General features: G+C 36.5%; 1 protein-coding gene across 1 annotated transcript in view; it reads right to left on the bottom strand.

Moving 5' to 3' along the window:
* The window catches only part of LOC124164475 (peripheral plasma membrane protein CASK-like), a 527,806-nt gene that overhangs the window by 54,262 nt on the left and 456,668 nt on the right, over positions 1 to 16,876 (bottom strand). The window contains exons 2-4 of the mRNA XM_046541802.1: positions 5,949 to 6,061; positions 2,708 to 2,813; positions 776 to 853 (exon numbers count right to left, since the gene is read on the bottom strand). Coding sequence (XP_046397758.1) covers positions 776 to 853; positions 2,708 to 2,813; positions 5,949 to 6,061 — 297 coding nt within the window. The remainder of the gene's footprint in view (positions 1 to 775; positions 854 to 2,707; positions 2,814 to 5,948; positions 6,062 to 16,876) is intronic.

The following is a 16,876-nucleotide window of genomic DNA, read 5'->3' as shown; positions in this document are numbered from 1 at the left end:
GAGGAGGTCCTAGCATGTATCACGTAATTTTTTTCCGATATAATTTTTAAAACAATTTTAGTAATCTTAAAATACTATTCTAAACTAATCTAAAATAAAAATAATTAAACCAATTGTTCTTTCTGATAAATCCAACGCAATGAAACATAGATTAACGTATTTCCTCTGAAAATACGCATTTCGAAAAATCTCACGTGATGTATGATCTTAGGTTTTCCCAGCGTATCAGGTACAGGAAAGTTTCTCGGGTTTTCCACCGGCTTATGTTCTCAATGTCTCACGACGTATCGAGCAGTGACTTATGTTCATCTTTTTTTCAGATTCAATTCAGAAGATCCCCTGAGGATGAACAGCAAATCGCTGTTCGAAACGTTTGGAGACATGGAGAACACTAACGGGTAGAAAACCCGTGAAACTTTTCTGAATCTCACGTGAGATTAGAGGGGGGAAGAGGTTCGAGCCAAATCTCACGATATCTCACGAAGGGGGGTCCCAAAATCATTTTATAATTCAATTTACTAGGTACTGTATTTATTGCAATTAATAGAAAAAAACATTTCGGCACGTAATAAAATGTTCCTTGAACCAACGATTAATTATTAAGCAACGTTATACAAACAATAAAATGTTTCCATTTGAAAAAAAAGAACTGCAGGATAAATTCAAACAGTAGATACACGAAAAATTGAGCGAAACGGGTGCATGAATTAGTCACATTAAAGAATCCTCTCATGTTCAAAGAATACCAGGGAAAAAGAAGAAAAGCACAACTTACCTGGCTACTGCTTCACTGTACACGAAACCTGCCATAGCACGCCGGACAATCTCAAAACAGAGATCGGAACCATCCATACTGCAATGCAAAAGACACATTTATGATTACCAATACTGAATGAATGAAGGTGCAGAAAATTATAAAGGCTTCAATTTTAATTTTAAAGTTTATTTCAATTCAAACAATCGAAGGAAGCTTTCCTGGTTGAAATTTCCAGGAAACATGCCACTGATTAATTTCTTTACGCTAATTTTTTAAAATAGAGTTGAAACGTAAATGATATCTCATCTAGCTATTAATTTAGACGAGGCCCTTTGCATAAATTTTCAAGGAAAACATGCCAGGAGTATCACCGTCAAAAAAATTGGAAAAAACATTTTCATAAAGGCACATTCACAGAATGTATTGGGGATAAAATAATTTGAACATTTAATAACGGGAATGTTGATATAAAAAGGATCAGAAATTTACTGCAACTACTCATTTCCTTTTAAAGCAGGGATTCATTTCGACTAATTAAGGCAAATGTCACAACAATAATCATTTTCCAGGAACTTCGATTTCTCTTGCAGGAGATGAAAACAGCTCAAAAGAACTTATCAGGGTCATTCTTTAACAGAGGAAGTCATACATTTGAGTATGCATTTTCATTTTTACAGTTCGCACCCAAGGACGAGAATGAGGCCTAGGAATCAATTCTATGTCATTTACAGAGATTTCACAGTAAATGAGTTTTAGTTCTCCCTGAAATATAGGTATTTACCTTTTTGTTAAATGAAACGGTGTTCGGGGAAAACTTAAATTCATTGTATCAAACATTAATTAAATTATTCCATTAAGCTTCACTTTTAATCTAACTCAAATAGTCTGGTTATGATACATTCACATCGCAAATACCTACTAGCAATGTGTTTATCGTTGCCTATATCCAGGGGTAATAAATAGTTACGCATTATTTGCAAATATTCACACGTAAGGTACCACACATGTATTTTTACTCTGGTTTTCCAATGAATTACCTGTTTTCTCCCGGCAGTTTTTGTTGACAATATGAGCAAGAAATGTACAGGTGAGGTAAACAATAACCATATATTATTACCAGTAATGGAACGCAAAAAAGTAAAAGTAATTGAATTACATTCTATGATTGCATTCACTTGTAACCGATAAATTTACGATATTTATAAAATATAATTTTAATTTTACTTTACACCAAAACTCGTAAAATAAATATATTTATGAAGTTTTTTATATATAATACCTGCAATAGCATTTTTGTATCATTTTTTTATTTGACAATTAAGTATTTTTGCATACATTTGAATAATCGCTGCATTTTGGAAATCGAAAGGGAAAATTTGAATTCCACGCGCGGTAATCGAAAGGTAGTTCCAGCTACATTAACCTCATTCACTCCAGAAAATGCATTGTGAAGCATATTTATCTTTGCCAAAAATGCCTAAAACAAATAATGTAATTCCTATTTTATGGAATGACATTAAATAATAATCAGTAAGCTGGTTAGAATTTCAGTTATACCAGTTTCAAATAATATAATATAAATTGGAGACAGATATTTTGCATAGTAGTTTTTCGTGCAATTCTAAAAACAAAAACGATGGTGCCGAAAACTTGGGCATTTCATTCAAAATAATTTCTTAAATGGGCAAAATTTTTTCGCCCAAATATTACGAAAAAATTGATGAAAAACCCACCTATATATTATTCAAAATTATACATTGTGAGTGAAATGCAGCCCGAAAAAAAATCACAAAAATAAAAGAACAAACTAGATAAATGTCCTCCTCGTCCCTTAACGTACTGCACTTTTCATTATGTAGAAAATGCTCATTTAAAATTAGGAGAGCGTAATTAAAGGCAACCCATACCATTCCATTGTCCTTGTACAAGGTAAATAAAGCATGTACTTACTATTCGAAAACCATATAGAGCATTCCTTCCGAGCTGTAAGTTTCCAGTAGCTCTGCTATGTGAGGGTGTTTTAACATGTGACATATTGTCGCCTCGCGCTTCAAATCTGAAAGAAAAGAAATATGCGATAAAAGTAAGGTTATTTTTTTCAACCTCCATCCATAATATATTAACATACATAACATAACATATTAATTATTATATAATATGTTACTTATTACATATGTTACTTATTACATTACATTTTACTCACATTAATATGTTACTTATTCCATAAGTAACATATTATATAAAACACGCGCGCATAGTATGAATAAATACGTATGCCAATATTATATAAAACACGCGCGCATAGTATGAATAAATACGTATGCCAATTCATATAATCCGCCATATAACCACTCATACTTTAGTCCGTCACAAATGCACGTAGCTTAAGCGGAGGGGTTCTTCGGGGGGCTTCAACCCCCCTCCAAATTTTTTTCCCTTTGGGGCTACCGCCCACGATACAACACCTGAAAATTCATTGCCAGTGCATTGAATTTGGTGATTTGTTATTGCGTATAACCATTATGACTATTTTCATTGTAATACTTGTGACGGTGAAATCTCATTAGAACATTTTAACTTACGAATATGTTATGCCTAGGTATTAATTTTGCATATCTCTGAAAAGATGTTATTTATTTATTTATATATACGCACTAACATTTATGAATGATTTTTAATTTGTCAATTTTGAGTTTTTTCAGAATGTTTTTGTACTACTAAGCTCTTAAAAAAATTTAAAATATTGCTCTAAGAATTTTTTTATTTTCCAAAAAATATTAGCATATTTTCAAATCTGCAATTTTAAACGGTCAATAAATTTTATAAGGCTACTCTTCCAGGAGCAGTCACCCTCTGACTTTAATTCAACCACTGAAAAAATTAGTGAACCAATAGAATATACGAGGAAGGGTCTCAGATCTGAAATTTGCTCACAATGACATTGCATCATGAATTGCTGCCATAAAATTTAAAAATTTTCGAAAATTCAGGCGTATTTTGGAAACAAACGCCTATCGAGATCAAGATATAAAAGCAACAGCCGTTTCTAAGATTGAATATTTTGTTGTTATGTCTTCAAAACATTCTTTTTAGAGAGGGTTTTTTACCTCCGATTTCTTCAAAACAAAAAAATATATTTTTGTACTACTGATATTAAATATTTCATTAAAATTTAATTCAATAGTTTCTGAAACGAAAACAATATGTAATTTCTTTTCTTTGCTATGGAATATCACCCTAGAGAATAAAGTAGCAGTAATTTATTCATCTCTTTCTAACTTTTTTTATCTAACAATTGACTTCTCGAGCAAAAGGCTGTACCTTATTTATTAACTTGAAAATTTTACATTATTAGCAAGAATGAATTCCACGGGACTTCAGAACATAAATAATTTAAAAAAACAAGCTTTTTGACTCTTTATAAAATCCTGTATTTGTTATAATAATTCCGAAAGAAATATGCACGTAGCATCTTTTCCATTCCCGTAAAAAATAATCACAGAATTCTTTTTACAAGTCACATAAATTTCACATTTTTAAAATCTATAAATCAAACCCTCGTGGTGGGTGGGTAACATGGTTCACTGTAAATCTTTTCAGCCCAAAGCAGCCATTTTATTTTCGAATTTTATCTTTTGTTTCTCCAAACGCCGCTTACGTCTGACAAACGCTATACGCCCATGCGGATAAAAAGTTCCGGTGATAGATCATGATCAATCCAAAAGCTCGATCTATCGCGGGCACCTTTTACGTATCGGGTCAAATTCACCGTTCACGCCGTGCGAAGAAAAAAAAAACAAAAAATATTTCCGCCCGCAAAGCAATTTATCCATCAATGGTCGTCGGATACTTGTGCGCCATCCATAGATGGTCGGCGTCGTAACTCAAACGCTAAGGCAGTTTGTCTACGGCCACCCTTTCGATAGAGACCCATCGCCCACATCCAGTCTCCAACAAACGCTGCTGGTCCGCCGTGACGTCAGAGAGAGGAGAAAGGTGGGAGAGATTAGGAGCAAGGGAGGGAGGGGGGAAGTGAAGAGCGGAAGGAAAAGAAACAGTAGGAAATACGCACACAATTCCACAAACGGATCATTTTAAAATTATCTTGACAGTTAAAAAGTAAGTCTCCCTTTCCGTTCATTTTCAAGTCTACAATGGTAATAATACAAAATATAAATAATTATTTTATAAAAACGACGTTTTTACCGTGGACTAAAAAAATACATTAACATATTAGTATACAAAAAATACATTTTTAAAATCCATTTCCCATTGATATAAACAAATTTGTTGCTATGGCTCTCAATCATTCTCGTAAGTTTAAATGATCGCAGCGCCGCTATCAGATTTTGGTGGCAATTTTTTGATCCAATCATCATAATACATAAATTTTAAATTCTGAATAACAATCAAGATAGAGTTAAAATAAAAATAAAAAAGTTAGAATACCGCATTATCATCTAAATCTAATTGATTACCGTTTAAGTTTGATTTGCTCTCGAAGTTAAGTTGCCGGCGGGGTAAAGTCTTTGCCTACCATACAAGAGGTCGTTGGTTCGAGTCCCGTCTGGGTAGGTTGTCCCTATCCAGGGAATGACTTTTCATGCGCGTGTAATTGTTAAATTTGTAGCACACCCCGATTTAAAATAGCCAAAATGTGATCGTGGAATGGAAATAAATAAATGCTTCCAAATTGGGAATAAGCAAATTGCTTACAAATTAAATACAGATTGATTCCGCAGGCAATTCTAAGCAAAATAATTCACAATATTTCATTTCCAGCAAAAAACTATAATACCTACTATGCACGAGCTGCAATTGAATACGCCAAAATTCGTCAATTTTTAAGCCGTTACTTGATAAAAAGTATCATTAAAACCCACAATGCATACAATTTTAGCCCATCACCATTTTAAATTCTCATTTAAATGACAGGAAACTTTTTCATTGGATCTTCCACGATGATGAAAGCATAATAAAATGAACTGAACGTGAGGACTGATGATCAAAGCGAGACGACAGCGCCACGGTGACGAGACGGAGCCATATGTCGGCTTCCCTAGCGACCGGATGGCAACGCAACAAACAAGCTTATGGAAGCAATCCGCAACTCGGCGAGTGCAACTGCCGAGAACAGCAGAACGATATTATCCAACGGCGACAATAAAGGCACTAAATTACCACCACTCACCGGAAGTGCTGAGGCCGGGACTTGAGGTAAATTTGGCAACATCGACGATTTTCACGGCAAACTGCTGCGAAGTCTGCCGGTGAAGGCACCTCCGTACCACGCTGAAGGGCCCCCTGCGAAAAATAAAAGAGAAAAACACAAATTAAGGTTCGCCGTAACCTTTATCTTCCACTCAATCTTTCGCCGTAAAGGGTCAACATAATTATATTATCGGCAACATCGGAAAAAAATCAGCATAACGGAGAGCGCGTCACCTGGACTTGAGCGTGATTAGCTTATTTTGAATTCTTTGTCACGACTGCTGTCACCTGGAAGGGTGTAAATTCAGTCATTCCGCGTCAGTTTGATATAATTCTCCAATCAATTTCCCTATCAGCTAATTTACTCACACCCAAGTATTTCTTCTATTTCACACACTTCATCAACTTTCCAACAATACTTTATATGAGTGTAAGTAATTGTAAACTAAACTACCGTCCGGTCTGGAAAACTCACTAAAAAACGGATCAAAGGTGAAATAATCGATTTTGAGATACAGGAAAGTGTTGAAGACAATCTATTGTGTGTCCTCTTGGTAAGTGAAACTTCGGCGAAAAACCAGGTAAGTAATTGAAAATTACAGATGTGAATCGCCTTCTTCAAGCGGGGAAGAAGTTGGCTAGTCACATTAGGAACTGAATTGAATGTGCATTTTTAGGTATCTTTAAAAGCTTCGTCTCAAGTTGGCAATATTTACGTACCATCTTTTTCCGAATCCCGATAACATGACCATGGAATGGCGAAAATAGGAGGGGGGTGAGAGGATAGATCCTCAGAGAAAAAAAAATCCTCAGAGAAAAAAAAATATTTAAATTTTTTGTCTAGTTTTGACATACTTATAATAACTACATCAGCTTAAATTTCATTTTTTTTTGCGCCAAAATAACGTAAAATGCATTTCAATGCATGTCATTTTTCAAAAATTTTACCAGATTTTGTCTTGGAGGGGAGGGGTCACCACCTCAGGCCATTCCATCCCCCACCCCCGGGCATATTCCTGCTTACGCTACTGCGACCAAGTGTATATTAGTTGAGTAACCAAGTATCGTTCATGTAAAGAAGATGACGGAAAAAATAGCAAATGGACTTGCCTTGTTTGACACACAATCGTAAACTGTTCAAATAAAGAGAAATAGATTTATCAAACGTTTCACGTCGTCTAAGTGATGGTAATGGAATGCGGTCTTTGATTGTCATGTCGTTCTCTTTCTCCTGGTAGATAAAGGTTTCGCTCAATACGTGGCCTATTATTATATTGAGTAATTACTTGAAAATTTAGGGTTGGTTCAGATTCTACGGAGTGTTGATTAGTGGAACCATAGTATTATAAAGTGTAATAAAGACGTGCCAAAGTGAATACCAGTGGTATGGCGCAGAAGCGTATTGCGTGGATGCGAGACGGCAAAATAGCCCCTGTTCTAATTTCGTTCATGCATTCGCGCAATTCCACGCCATTTTAGAGATTAATGCAGCTCTAACCTGCGCAATTCCGTGCCCCGTGTAAAACGGCCTTTAGGATTGTTGACCAATGATTATGAATAGAGAAGTTAAGAGAGGAAGAAGAATTACAGCTAAGTTTATGTTTTATGCTCAACCAAAATTATGAATAACAGTATTCTGAGGAAGTCCGTGGGGGAGTTCGCTTACTCCAGCCCACTCTGAATCCACCACTTCGCTAGATAGTATCCGGAGCCATCGTCTTGCGCAAACGGAGGCGTACATGGAATTCGTAAGATTGGCTCATCTTCCCTTCCTCCGGGTGTGGGATGGGTCGAGGGATCAAGTCCTAGGCAAGGCGTCCGTAATCTTAATGTAATCTCCGCCTCGCGGTCGTGACGGATTCGAATGGGGCACCCGCGTGTGTGTATCCCAGAGACCTTAACCCCGGTGGAGCCCCATTCAACCGGACCACGTGTCTACTCTGCCGCTCTCGGCCGAATGCACATTCAATTACGTCCGGGCGGGCGGCGCTGGCGGTCGACCCCCGAGAGGAGCGGTGTGTCTGGCCACCCGGGTCACGTCCCTCGTCCATTCCCAACCCCTCCACATCACAGTCTCACACATCCGTTCCGCTCCGAATCATTCCGATTTCATTTATTCGAATTTCCGCAGGGCAACCGCTCCACATACCACCCCGGAAGAGGAACTTCTTTCGTTTTCTTTAAGAGTAGTGTTTTGTTTTAGGGTTTCACGATTGATAGCGAATCTTTTTTTTTGCTTCACTGGAACTGGTAAGTTTATAATTTGATCATGTGAGTTTTGTGCAAATTAAATTGAATTGAGTATAGTTTACACCTGTAGAAATCCAAGCTAATCATTGGATTTCAATTCGTTAGTCAGGAATAATTTAGTAATACATATTAATGCCAGCGAAAATGAGAAAATGCGTTTAGAGAACCATCACTATCAAACATTCTCATCGTTAAAAATGAATTAGCAAAACAGTTTTCTTCCACATACTTATTTTTGGTAAACAACACGCTTTTACATCTGTGTCACTCATTTTTGGTGACGAATCACTTGCTTAAAACTTTACTGCAATCTTGAAACATTTTATTTGTCTCAACTTTTATGATTTCACCTTTGATGCAAAATAGTAATTGATGTAGGCCTCCTCATTGAAGAATTTTCAACCCAATTACACAATATTTACGACAATGCTACGCCAGCAATACTACTTACAATAAAATAGGATTTTTACTACCACATCATAATGCTGTTATGCAAATAACGAGTGACATTATCTACTTTTTTAAATCGGAAAACATTTGGCAGTGGGAAATACTGGTGTCCACGGTGGAAAGATCCGTTCTTTTTAATGGATAGAGGCATTGTTAAAATGAACTCGCACTCATTTGACAATAATGGCAATAATATTCAAGTATTATAAACCTGAATTGAGTAAAAATAGATAACATCACGCCACTTGGGTTGATTGTAGGCGAGGAGGGAGTAATGGCTTTCAAAAATCATGGTTAATTTTTAAAAATGTTTTTGGGATTAAATGCATGGGTACACATCGGGACTAAATCTCTTAAGCTTTAATGTGTGACACCTTCCGCTGATGAGGCCTTATTCTCTCGCCGCATATCCGCCACGTGGAATTGGAAACATAATTCATGAGTAGGCATCTACCCCACGAGGCTAAACTTCGTTAACCTGTCATCCTCAACCAGATTTATAGAGCTAGGCCGGTGTCAGCGTGATTCATCCGATGACGCGACCTTTGAAATATAATTTATTCCGTATCGATCGCTCGACGAGCACCAAGGAATTGCAGTTTAATATGGGACCTCAAGTCGGGATCGAACTTCATTTTGCACTCTGCATGGCCTCTGGGAAGCCTAAAATGTATGTCAGCCTCTTCGTTCACGTGTAAGTCTAGATACTATGACCGTAATACAAAATAAAAATAATTTTTTATGAAAAACAACGTTTTTATCGCGAAATAAAAAGAATACAATATATTAATGCACAAAGAATAAATTTTTAACATTAGTTTTTCATCTAACTTTAATGTAGACAAATTTGTTACTATGGCTTTCTATAATTCTAGTCGTTCAAATGATCGCAGCGCCGCCATGGGATTTTTGTGGCCATTTTTGAAGCAATCTCCATATTTAATTTTACATTCTGAAAAACAATCGATGTACAGTTAAAATCACAATAAAATAGAGTTAGAATAGTGTTTGCCATCTGATTCTGAGTTATAACGAAAATTTCAGTTTGATAGCTAATCGGAAAGTGGGTTAAAATTGAGTTGCAAGATTTGACCCCGACCAAATGACAAAACGAGTTGGTAAAAACATTATTATTAACATAAATATTAACAGCAATGTTTGATGTTCACACTTCAAAATACAACTCCACAATCGACTATGTTTTGCACACTCTATGTCACGAGGGATTGGGTTTGTATGGTGGCTACAGTTCTGGCTTCCCACCCAGATGGTCCGGGTTCTGAAACCGGCGGTGGCAGAGATTTTTCAGTTTTTCCGATCCCTTCCGATCACGATTTTTTAGATTGCCGGATCAATTTCCAGGAGCTCCCTTCCATTCAATCATATTCTACGCCGTAGTGGTAGAATAAGGCACATGTCTTGTGCAAAAGCAGGCTCGATAATAATAATTATATCAGTGATTTAGCTATGCCTCATGATCAATTTCCGGGGTCCCCATCAATTAAGTCAGTGGTTTCCATAAATACTATTAGCCTATCCTCATCTACGCTAGTGGTAGAAGGGTATAGATATTGAGTACAGAAGCAGTTGCGAGAATTTAAATATTATCAGAAGTCAACAATATCCGCTAGCCTTTTCATAGCGACGTATTTCTCCCTTTTTACATCCTATATAACCCGTCCATTGTAACTCATTCGGGGCCGTCCCTTGTCCAATCTCCCTTCCACCGACCCCTATACGCTGTTTTCATCAGACCATCATATCTCATAATGTGGAAAACTAAGCGGTCCCATCTTAACACTGAGGGTTTTAAAGACTTCTCTTTTCTCCCTCTCTTCTTAGAACTTCCACATGCCTAGCTCGGTTAATCCATTTAATCTTCATCATTCATCGGTAGCACCACATTTTGAATGCTTCGAATCATGACTTCTCTGCTGCTGTCAACGTCAAAGCCTCGCTCCTACAGGGAACCATGATCCATGTGTAGCATCTTTTTCCAACAATTTTTTTCCTTCTATACGCATATACTATGTTCTCAGCTTTAATTAGATTCTTCTTTTCGTTAAGATCCCTTTTCGCCTGCGCTACTCCACAGACTATTTCTTTCTTGCTTCGTCCTTTGTTGGTTACTTGGTTGTTAGGCAAGGGTGCCGACTTACAAAAAATATTGGGGGGGCCCAAACCGAGGACCTTGCCTCGGTAAATTTTATAAGTATTAAATTTTAAGTTTTTAAGCATTTTAGAAGAGTCATATAATCAACATTAGAACCCTGATCACTCGAATCTCGATATCTGGACACTCCGGGGAAAATCGACAAGCCTTACACATTTTCCCTCGCATCTGGAACGAATTTTTGGGGGGGCTCGGGCCCCCTCAGGCCCCATGGAGTCGGCGCACAGTGGGCGGAAATCGAAAAAAGCTGGCCAAAACCTCTATGGAAGAATTTTTGGCTAACGTATGGCTAATTAGTGGTGATTCTAGATGTTTTTGATCTGAGGAATCCAATTTTAGTGTTTTTAGGACTCTATCTCTACAAAAAGACGCTCTAAAAACAAAATGGCGGAGAGGCCGTTTTTGCGTCATCCGATGGGTTGGTCTAATTTCTTGAAATCTACCCCAAATATTTTTCCATCAGTTTAATTATTTGATATTTACTTCATGAGTCTTCTATTTGCAATACGAATTAGCAGTTTAATAACTTTCTCATGCAAACAATACAGTAAACTCCTAAAGATTCGAGGATGAGATTAGTTCTATATACATAGAATGGGGAGGATTAAAGTTATTAAACGCATTATCATATTTGAATTTTTATTTTTATGTATGAAATAAATATAATATGAACGATAAAAACATCAAGAAGGTTTATGAAAAGTCAAAATCTAGACATGATCCAGAATCTTCCTCTTTAGCATCTGAATCAATTTCTTTCGTCAAAAGAAGTTTTCTGACTTGGTCAGATACCTTCTTCTTTGTATTTTTACCAACTTTTGGTTTACATAAAATATATGGGTCGGATGTAAGAAGTATTCCGTGAAAAGGTCGTGATTAGTGGCTAGTCTGTATATTTTTCCTGAGTGATGCTCTCTAAATCGTCTAATATCTTTATTCCTTGCTTCCAAGGCCTCCTCGAATAGCTGGCCAATACGAATAATTGCGTCCTTAATAACTACCGCATCGTGAATCAAAACTTAATGCACATTAGGCGGCATATAGAACCCGAATAAATTTTGGTCGTGGAACAACAATATTTTGTTAATACAGCCTCATTTATTTTGCAGCTAACAGATAGCATTTCATGCTGCTCGTTTCTGCCAATGCATCGCATACCTACAAAACCAAGCTATGAAAGAATTTAGATATAAATTGAAGAGTAAACACTTGATAAAAACTAGTTATTATTATTTGATTTATATGCCATATATTTCCTTCAATCACTATTAGCAATAATTTGAAAGTCACCAAAATACTGTCGATCTGAACTGGTCAAAGATTCTTTATCTGCTCATTAATATACCTTTCTTCTTCCACGGAAACCTCTCTCGTTACTCTGGTCCATTGAATTGTTATTGGTCTACAAAATCTGGTCGAGGATGGGCGAGGATAAGACCATAAAGATTTACCTGTATCAAAAAACTCTATCATTTACGTTTCAGAATGAGAACGTTGCGTGGTGCTATTACTACTATTTCCAAAAGTGCTTACCTTATGTAGTGTCTAACAAGTGAAGTGGTACAAGAGAGGTCGCGAACTAGCTTTCGTATCTTACATTAGGTTTCTCACATGTTTGCTTGAGCTGGGAAAGGCCAAAACTTCCGTCAAAACCCCATTTACATATTAGGATGGGTTTTTGGGGCAGTCTTTCATTAAAAACTTAAGTGAAGATATTATCCTTGAGGCTGTGTGATTTAATAGAGACTGCAAGTTAACTTCACATTTTTCCTCAGAAATAGATATTCCCTCAGGATATGCTGCACTTTTTACCAAACTGATTTGGTCGTAACTTGGGTATGTTTTGTGGCCATGATATCTCGCCGTTTCACGAATTAATGTATTCTGCGCCTTTGTCAGGTGGCCCGCTACAATAAGGGAAATAGCCTCTTCCTCCGATAATTCTGTTTGAGCTATTTCTTTCCTTCTCCATCTGTCAAGCATCCTCTTGGTCCTGGTTGGTGTAGTTGTTGTTGCTTATTTAACATTTTCTTCTGCAGCATCATCTCCTGTGGTACGTAACTGCATTGAAGTTGACACACATAATTCCTCTTTCGAAGTGCTGCTTCTCACATTCTTCTGTTTTCCTTCTTTTGGACCTATCACTTGCTCTCTCAAAAGGCGTCAATGGTCTTCCTCCACGAGTAACCAATATTGAGGAAATAATTTTAGGAAAAGGCAGTTTATGACCAATACTCCTCGCACGTGCCCCTAAAATGTTTTGCACGCAGGTACCAGTTGCCGTTTTAGGCAAAAGACGGCAAGGGACAGTGATAAAGGCTATTTATTGCCGTCTGGTTGAACCGCGGGCAGGGTCTGAACACTGCGGACTTCTAGGAAGGATTAAAACACAGGAGCTGGGAATAGCCCAAAAAGAATTAAAGGGAATATGTGGAAAATACAAAGTGTACAGCAAGTGTGATTACAATCTCAGTTTTCCAAGGAATTGGACTAACAGAACACCCTGTCCCGAGCGCTGCGACGCCGCTCCGCTAAGCGCCTTGCGTTATTTTACATTATTCAACAAAAGTGGAAAAGTTGCGAGTATGCGCAGGATTTTATTGTTCCGTTACATAGAATAAACATCACTCTACCTGTTGATGATAATATCTCCGCGGAGATAAGCGGAGATAAGTAAGTTTATCTCTGATTTAGTTAAAATTTAAACGAAAAACAGTTAATTTTTAATTAATATATAATGGTCATTCGGAAAGTGTTGTTTTCCACGATGAATAGCATAATAGTATCTAAAAGATGTATATTATCGTTGTGTATTCGCCAATAGAACAATATTTATGTTTTGTTCACACACCAGGGCAACAAACATGGAGATATTTTAAAAAAAAACGTAGATTAGGAACTTCGCTATTTTTTATCACTTTTCGAAGGATATTACACATATAAAGAGCATAAATAAATTTAAAAAATTTAACGTATTTGGAAGTACAGACATTCTAGAACAATACTACGCAACTTTGGGATTTAAAAAAAAATAGTGAAAAATTGGGGTTTTGGCCAGCTTTTTTCGATTTCCGCCCACTGTGCGGCGCCACTGTTGTTAGGTAACAGAACTCTTTCAGCTTTTTCAAACTCTCTTTACCTGTAAAATACCATGGAGAATGAATATGTTACCTTCCATGCCCAAAATACGTTCAGAAAAGAAGCGAATAGCCCATATCCGAAAATAGCGACCTCAATACACTCCAGGCATAAAAGATAACAACATACATAAGACTAACACGTGAGGGTAAGCTTAAGTAATTTGCTCCAGAGGATAGTAATTAGGACAACGAAAAGATCATTGGACATCCGTTTAAGCACACTTCAACACTAGAGACTTGAACGGATAATTAAAATTTAAAAAGGAGGATCCCGCATTACCAAAGGCATTCTCGCATTACTAAAGGCATTCCCGCATTAGTAAAGGCATTCCAAAGCTAAACTATGTAATCGATGCCAAGATGTTCTATGCAGGAATTTCAATGGATCAAACAAAAGCATGTCAGCCGATGCCTCATGAATAATTCACATTCTTTTTTCCTAATTTCTTTTTAGGGCATGAAGAAATTTTTTATTCCTTAATCAGTACACATAAATTAATTAGTCAATAAAAACTTATATCATCTGAAGTTACGCAAATCCCTTCTTCCCATTACCACTCTGAAAATGCTAATTCCAATGTTTATTTTCCCCTGATTCGATTGGTCTAAGATGATCTTCCATTTTTTAGAGCATAAACTACAGCGGCTATTAAACTCTATCGTTAGATACGCCCTTGACCTATGTCCTCTCGGACTAGTTTCTGTTTGAAACCTTTCACTTTGGCAACAATTTTTACTTCCTTAAGGTCGATTGTGTGGCCCAGCGCTGCGTGTGCGGCTTCCGCGGACTTCGTTAACTGCCCCATTCAAATTTCTCTCTCGTGCTCCTCTAGGCGTGTTTTGACCGATCAGCCTGTTTCGCCGATGTAGTTCTTCCCACAGGTCTGCCATGGAATGCGTGGTAGACCCCTTCGACTTGTAGTGGAGTTCTATCCTTGAAGGTTTTTATGAGGTGTTTTATCTGCACGTGAGGAGAGAAGATTGTCCTAATCCAGGAATTTTTGTAGGATATTTCCTATTTTGTCAGTCGTCCCCTTTATGTGTGGCAAGAAGGCTTTCTTCTGGTCACTGAGTTCATTTGTAGATGACTTAGAGGCTTCTTCGGTGTTGTTTTTGTCTTCGATGTTCTTTTTAATGACCTTACCGGGAAACGTTTGGGCCACCCAAAAAATGACGCGGCGACATAGCCCAAAAGTTTTTATTTAACATGACGAGTACCTGCGAAATTTTTAACGAAGAATTATAACTCTCTTTAACTGTGTAAACAATTCTCAAAATTTTCTTGGAACTAAATTTTCTTTGCTCCAAATGTAAGTCCACCTGAATTACTTCCTTCAACGCCCACATTCACAGAGGCTAAGAGAGACTTCCTTAAGGCATGCCCTCCTCCCTTTAGCTTTTCTATTGACTATTTTCTACTTTCTTCGCCCATCACTAGCTACCCTGCTACCCAAGTCCTCGCCTTATGCAGTAGATACACATCTATATGATAATGGGTTCAAATATAATAGCTCCTAAATATTCCATTATAACCGAGTTTCTAAGCGCACTAATTTCATTCAAAATTTAACTATAGATGGCATCCGATACAATTTCCTACGCGAGTCCGGTGAATGCAACAAAATATATTCATAAATAAGTGAACCGATCCAATAAAAAAATTCAATATTAAAATTTTTACCTATCATTGCAAATCTTATTCCTCTAAGTGAAATTTTTTAATTAAAGGCCTCAGTAAAAACAACCATCTTACTTCAACAAAACAAATATTTTGCTAAGCAATATAAAATAAACAGCATAAATTGTCATGGTTGATTAATTCACGAAATCCATTATTAAAATTCCATTCATTATACCACATTAAAATGTCTATATGAAGAGTAACGAGCATTGTTACGTTCAAATGCTTCTTGAAGTCGTACTTTTCCTCCATTTTTTGAACTTATTTTACGGAAACTTACTTTAAACTCCTAATTTAATGATTTAAAATCCGAACAGCGTTCTGCAGGGTGAAAAATCTTTCATATGTCCACGCTCCGACGGTTTTATTATTATCCTTTTGATCTTAGTAGTTTTTACTGAACTGCTGTGGCCAGTTTGATAAAATTCATGAAAGTGCATTTATAAAAATGGTTTGGTAATTGTTACCAAAATATTCAATGTTCCATACGAACCAAAAAGTTTGAGAAATTTAATCACAATTTGATAGTTCTGACGAAACGTTTTATTCAGTGTAGTAGCGCCGCGCCGTGAGTAGCGATTTTGAAATATGATTTTGATGTGCGCGCAGCGGCATCAATTCTAGCGGCGGACTTGAGAATCCTCAAATGTAAATATTTGTAGCTGGGCAATTCCATTTGTGACGGAATTACCTTTAGAGAAAGCTATGCAATAGGATATTTTGATTAAATTGTAAAATACAAAAAAAATGTAAAACTTCTAACTGTGCACGTTCAAAAACATTTGAAGGTTAAGTTCATAGGCAGAATAAAATTAATTATCATAATATCTTATAAATTTATCCATAATTAACATGCGACGGAAATTCTTCCAGGTCAACCTCCTACGAGTAATGACTTCATACATCTTCCAAACCCTGTGAATCGAAGTATAGGTAATTTGAAAACTTTTAATAAGGCTCTGAATAATATTTCAAAAATTGATTTCATAAAAGGCAATCAATTATCCGTTGATTTATCATTATAAAACATTTCCAGCCTAAATTTTAATTTGTGAGAAAAAATTGAAATTTTCATGGAAATTCCCAGCTTTTATGATGGTATATTTATATATGTGAATGCAATTTCATTGTTAATTTCTATGTGTTAGCATGTGCATTGTTGTTTAGTTAATTCTTTAAAATATTAGTATCAGTGTGAATGAATCTTTTCAACG

Source organism: Ischnura elegans, chromosome 8 (assembly GCF_921293095.1).
Source record: "Ischnura elegans chromosome 8, ioIscEleg1.1, whole genome shotgun sequence".
Taxonomy (NCBI): Eukaryota; Metazoa; Arthropoda; class Insecta; order Odonata; family Coenagrionidae; genus Ischnura; species Ischnura elegans.
This window is presented reverse-complemented; position numbering and strand designations above follow the sequence as displayed.